The following is a 5,830-nucleotide window of genomic DNA, read 5'->3' as shown; positions in this document are numbered from 1 at the left end:
TTTTTGAATAGCATAATATCCTTGATTGCATGTAAAATTTACAAATACAAAATGTACTGTAGACTAGAAAGAAAGAAGAAAAGCCTCAAGAAATATGTTATCATATGAAGAGTATATTGAATATTTTTACTGAAGTATATAAGAAAATTAACCATATGAAATATCATAATGTTATAAAATGTATTATAGAGAAACTATAATTTTTAAACCCATTGTAGAATAAGCCTGTTATTCTACAAATCTTATCTGGGAGACAATAAATAGACTGTGTTTGAGCTGGAGGTGAGGTCTCCCAGATATATAAGGGTACCTATATACAAGTATACATATGATAATCAGCTGTATTTTTATGACTTTTTTTTCATTGAATTTTGATAAAACCTAAACAATCATACATTAGATAATCAGCTGTATTTGTTAATGACTTTTCTTCAATTTGATATTTTGTGATAAATTATTCCATATGATTTTTACATGACAAATAGAAAGAATGTAAATGTTTCAACTTACCAAATCAAATGCACTGTGTCTAACATGTATATGATGTTTTGTTTTTCTAAATAAAATTAAAAAAAAAAAAAAAAAAAAAAATATTAAGTATTCTGAAAGAAGCTGAAAATTTAGGAGCATTTCTTAAATATAATGCTCATTTTACAAAAATATTGTTATTCAAGTTGTGGTTATTACATAATTATACTTTGGAATACATTTTGAAACACATAAAGGTAAGGTTTGCGTTAACAGGGAGATAACTCTTGCGAATCACCAAAGCGTTTGAAACAGGCAAATTTAAACCAGCGATGCTAAGCATCTCCGTAACGAATTTCCTCTGTCATACTTGATGTTTATTGTCACTTAATCTAATGTTAGGACTAAAAACAAAGGACGTTTTCAGGAGACAGTCTTATAACAAATCAAAGCATAGGAATCTTAGAAGCCTTTGAGATTAACGTGATGCATGTGGATGAACCAATAAAGGAGGACTTGTTTATTTTCGATACGAAACGTGGCAAGTTGCACAGCAATTCCGATCAGAAGAAAGTCATTGACGCATTGTGCTGATGTGTGTTTCTCGCTTCACCACTACACTAAAATTTTAAGTGAGAATGGGAAAGAAAAAAGACCTGAGAGTATCCTGTAAAGTATTATGCTATATGCAGTCCGAACCGGGAAGAAAAACGATGAATAAACGGTACAAGGATGTCAGGATTTGACTGATATCCCAACATTGCCAAAAAATTAAAAAATGCATTCATTCAAGAAGTTATGAAAAATAAAATCCTTGCTGTTTAGGCCTCAGAACAGGTATTCAATTGTTCAAGTTACTTTTTTAAATGAGGTTTGATTTTAATAAATATCCCATTTAATAATTAATAAAAAAAAGATAAAGATTGTGCATGACAAGAACATTAATTTTCTTGATCAAGCATTTGAATTTCACTAATTCAATCTGTAAATTTTACAATAATTTCATATTGATTCTTCATTCATAATACTGGAAATTTATTCATTTCATTGAGTGAATGAAACTCAGTGCAATTCCTTATGCTATTCAAAAAATGCAATTCCTTAAATGTTATTGTAAAAATGAACACATGTGATTTCAGATCATGGGTCATTAATTGGAATAGATAAGAACCAAAAAAGTACTTCAGTGTTTCCTAAAAAGATTTGTGCCATCAATCAAAGTAGAGGTCATCCCATATCAGCTCAAGAATATTAAAGAAAGTTGGATGGATCAAGCTAAGATGTTGAACCAGACATGGCAAAATCAATGGAGATTTGACTTGTTATACCCAATGCATATTTTTATATGTTTATAGATTATAGAAGAAAATTTAATGTTCAACAACATCCTTATCTAGTATATACATGCTGTTTTCCATATATTTAGAAAAGATGTGTATCATTATGCAATGATTGCAGTTCATGCTCTGCTTTTCCATCTTTGAATTTGTTTTCAGAAAAATAAATGTATACTACATAGGTATTAATTGAAGGTTGCTTTTGTCTATACTTATATGTAACAAATTTCTTAAAAGGGTTTGTAAAATTGCAAGGAAATTAATACATGAACAATTAAGATTAATATTTTTATTCATTAATTTTGTTCTTCCCAGGACCTAATATGCTCAAATAAGTGTTTCTGAAAACTGAAAAGTTTTGTATATAAAGCTGCAATGAACATGTATAATTATATCTACTGTAACAGTTTAAAACACGACACTTGGCAATTGTAAGGTTGTTAATTTAGTAGGAATGATAAGACCAATTTAGTAATCTAATAAAATTAAATTTTTTTCACAAATACATGTAGTTTATCTTAAAATTGTTTACATTTATAGTCTTTTAATTTTTTTTCATGTATTTTGATAAAAAAAAACAGAAAATTTTGTTATATTTATTATTTAAACTATTATTTCATGGATATCAAGGAAATATATCTATCACTGTAGCATTGTTTCTTTTACCTGTTCTTGACAAATATTTATCATAATGACAGTGTTATGTCATTTTGCAGAATTTGCCTTTTCTCTGAAATCAGAAGTACTCTGTAAACTCATTAAAGTATGAATTGATGTCACTTAGAATTCATCTTTATTTTGTTCTGTCTGATATTTCAATTTAAATTCTAAGACTATATCTAATCCAATGATTGAGCTAATGTCCATGAAGTGTAGAAATAGGCCATCTTTAAAAAATGTTTGGTTGTCGGCCTCTCCAGACCGACTGACTTAAATGACCAGACTGAAAACTTTTTTTTCAATGCAGGGCAGTATTTTTTTTTCTGTTTATTCCTCTTATCCCCCTTAAAAAATGCTGTTGAAGATTTTCTCACCTACTGACCCAATAATTTTACCCTGAGTCAAGAGAGGGCAAACAAACATTACATTAAAGATAGCATCTCTACTATTCCAAGTAAAGAAATAATTTAATTATAAAAACAGCAGCCTCGTGGATGCAATGCTTACAACATTTCACTCAAAGAATGGCATTCTTGTATAATGACAATCACCATCCATAACTGAAGAAAGATATTTTGCTAAAAAGATGTCTAGAAGTTACTACATGTTGGAATAACTAATCAGCATGAGGTCAAATTCATAGGCATTTGGTTTAGTTGCAACATGTTCTGAAGTATGTTTATATACATATACATGTACTTCTAAAGGTGTTGCAGTATAATTCATGGACAATTTCATCAGAATATTCAGATGTAAAGATTGCCATTGTCATGGATTATCCGCGGGTTTATGTAACGTACGTTAACGTTATTGTTACGTCACAATACTGTACGTTATGTTTCTATAGTTAATAACAGAGTCTAAATAAACCACTATACGATCAAGACGCATTTCTATTCTTTCCACAACAATTTTGGTGCCGTGATCGACGGAATGTTTACATAATATACGCACAATGGAAGGAAGACTGAAAGCCATACGAGCCGGTAACAGATCAGCGGTGACGAAACTTTTCGGACGATTTTTGGACTTGAAAGAAAATACAACCAGTGAAGTAACGGAGGAAATCGAAATAATTAGAAAGTCCCTAACGCAAAAAAGACAAACTCTACAAGAACTAAATGAACGCATATTAGACGCATTATCTGAAGAGGACATAGAAGAAGAAATCACTAACACAGATGAGTATATGTACGAATTAGATTGCAAAATTAAGAAAACAGAAAAATTTACGGAAAAAGTTTCATGTAAAACTTTGAACGCCAGTGCTGAGTGTTTTGTACCCGCCTTAGAAATTCATGATAGTAACGTAAACACATCAGCTGCAATCAACTCAAGTGAAACGGCTTGCGAGAATATTCTAAACAATTTTCCTGCCACTGATCTCGATGAACAAAGTAACCATGATTGGCAGAAAAATGTTTTGTCATTACCATCCAACCACGCTACGAATAATCATAGATTACCGAAGCTAAATCTTCCAGATTTTGACGGGGATATATTACAATGGAATACGTTTTGGGATTCATTTGAATCAACAATTCACCGCAACCAAACTTTAACACCAATTCAAAAGTTTTCGTATCTCAAGGCTCAATTACAGGACGCAGCAGCACAAACCATTGCAGGATTTACTCTCACAAACGCGAATTATGAAACCGCCATAGACCTACTCAAGGAACGGTTTGGTCAACCCCAGAAAATTATCAATGCACACATGAGAGCACTTATGGAACTGCATGCCCCGAGAAACGATGCCATAAGTTTAAGAAATTATGGAGACTGCTTGGAATCTCATGTCAGGAGTTTAGAGTGTCTAGGACAAAAGCAAGAGATGTACGGAGCTTTACTTATTCCAGTCATAATGAACAAGTTACCAGCTGAAATCCGGAAAAACATTGCACGTGAGTACGATGGTGACAACATTTCGCTACTCAATCTTTGTAAAGCTATAAGCAAAGAAGTCAAAATCCTTGATACAGGCCAGATTGAAAACAGCGGTGGATTCCATGCAACAGCAATGTTTCTTACCGGAGCCTCAAAGAAACAACGCCATATTCATAATGGACACAACCAGAAAACAAAAGATTCAACTCCTTATGTCGAAACAACAGAGATAAAGAGCCGCCCATGCATTTATTGTTGCACAGAGAATCACTTTCCAGGGGATTGTAAGAAAGTTACAGAAGTAAGTACAAGATTCGACATCTTAAAACGGAAGAAATTATGTTTCAACTGCTTAGGAAACCACCGCGCCGCAGATTGTAAATCCAGCAACAGATGTAAAAAGTGCCAGAAGAAACACCACACAAGTATATGCGACATGAAACTAACGAGGGACAGAGACGAGCCCACCAAATCAACAATTGTCAACATTGTAGGAACGAGCAAACCAAAACCCACAGAAATGAACGTTGAACAACGACATAAAAGTGTTTTATGGAAATCAGCTTCCACTCCGATGAGTCGGACTGTGGACTCCATTCAAAAACGTAGCAAGCTCACTAACGAGATACAGCAACTTAAGTCAGAGCTGAAGACTAAGACAGAAAGGACGAACGCGTTGGAACAAGAAAATGGTACCCTGCTAGAGAGATTGTTACAATTCAACCAACAAAGAAATTTTCAGACTCGTGTGGAGAATGGGATGAAGGATATGATGGAACAGATGAATAAACTTGCGCACGAAAACGGACACTTGCATAACGAGGTTCAGGAATTAAAGGACCAGGTTGTTAATATCAAAACCTACAGCACTCACTCGGAGCATCCTAATGCTAGTCTTCAGTCACGATATGATTACGCTCAAAGGCAAATAAGTGAGCTAAATATCAAAGTACAGACACTTGAAAATCAACTACAAACCTCACAGGACCCCGTGAAAAGTAGGGAGAAGGATTACACGTTCGCCGTAAGGATCCGTGATGACACACGAAGGGAAGAAACTCAGATGACAGAAAAACGTACAGAGGCTGAGGAGAAGGAAAAAGAAAAATCACAGAAAAAGAATCTCAGGGACATGGCAGAGATAATAAACAAAATGCCAATCTACGGACTCGAAACATGGAGCTGGAGAAATCTAACACAGAACTACGTCACAAACACTCCGAGGAACTCATACAGAGGAGAGACGGATTGTTAGAGTTGCCACTTTACGGACCAAAATGGACTTACCAACAGACCAATTGTGAAACTATATCCAATCGAAGTGAATGAGAACGAACTTAAAATACTATCGTCTGATCGATTGTCAAAAAGAAAAGCCAAAGAAAGAATCCGTGAAAGGACCTCTCAATTAAGTGATTATGAACTTGTTTTTATTTTAAATTTCAGTGAACTGTTAATTTGATTTGAACTTTCTAATA

The 5,830-nt window shown here is 33.6% G+C and overlaps 1 protein-coding gene across 1 annotated transcript; it reads left to right on the top strand.

The window, feature by feature from the left end:
• Positions 1-3,420: 3,420 nt before the first annotated feature.
• On the top strand, positions 3,421-5,607 carry LOC134253748 (uncharacterized). The gene has a single exon (XM_062736329.1). It carries the CDS (start codon positions 3,421-3,423, stop codon positions 5,605-5,607), a length of 2,187 nt encoding a protein of 728 aa, XP_062592313.1.
• Positions 5,608-5,830: the final 223 nt, after the last annotated feature.

This window comes from Saccostrea cucullata, unplaced genomic scaffold, assembly GCF_032062105.1.
Source record: "Saccostrea cucullata isolate Sc308-1 unplaced genomic scaffold, CSIRO_AGI_Scuc_v1 ctg18655, whole genome shotgun sequence".
In the NCBI taxonomy this organism is placed as follows: domain Eukaryota; kingdom Metazoa; phylum Mollusca; class Bivalvia; order Ostreida; family Ostreidae; genus Saccostrea; species Saccostrea cuccullata.
Note: the sequence above shows the minus strand (reverse complement) of the source record. Positions and strands in the feature narration are given on the sequence as shown.

Coding starts and splice junctions, on each gene's coding strand:
- LOC134253748 (XM_062736329.1), top strand. CDS start 3,421: ATGGAAGGAAGACTGAAAGCCATACGAGCCGGTAACAGATCAGCGGTG.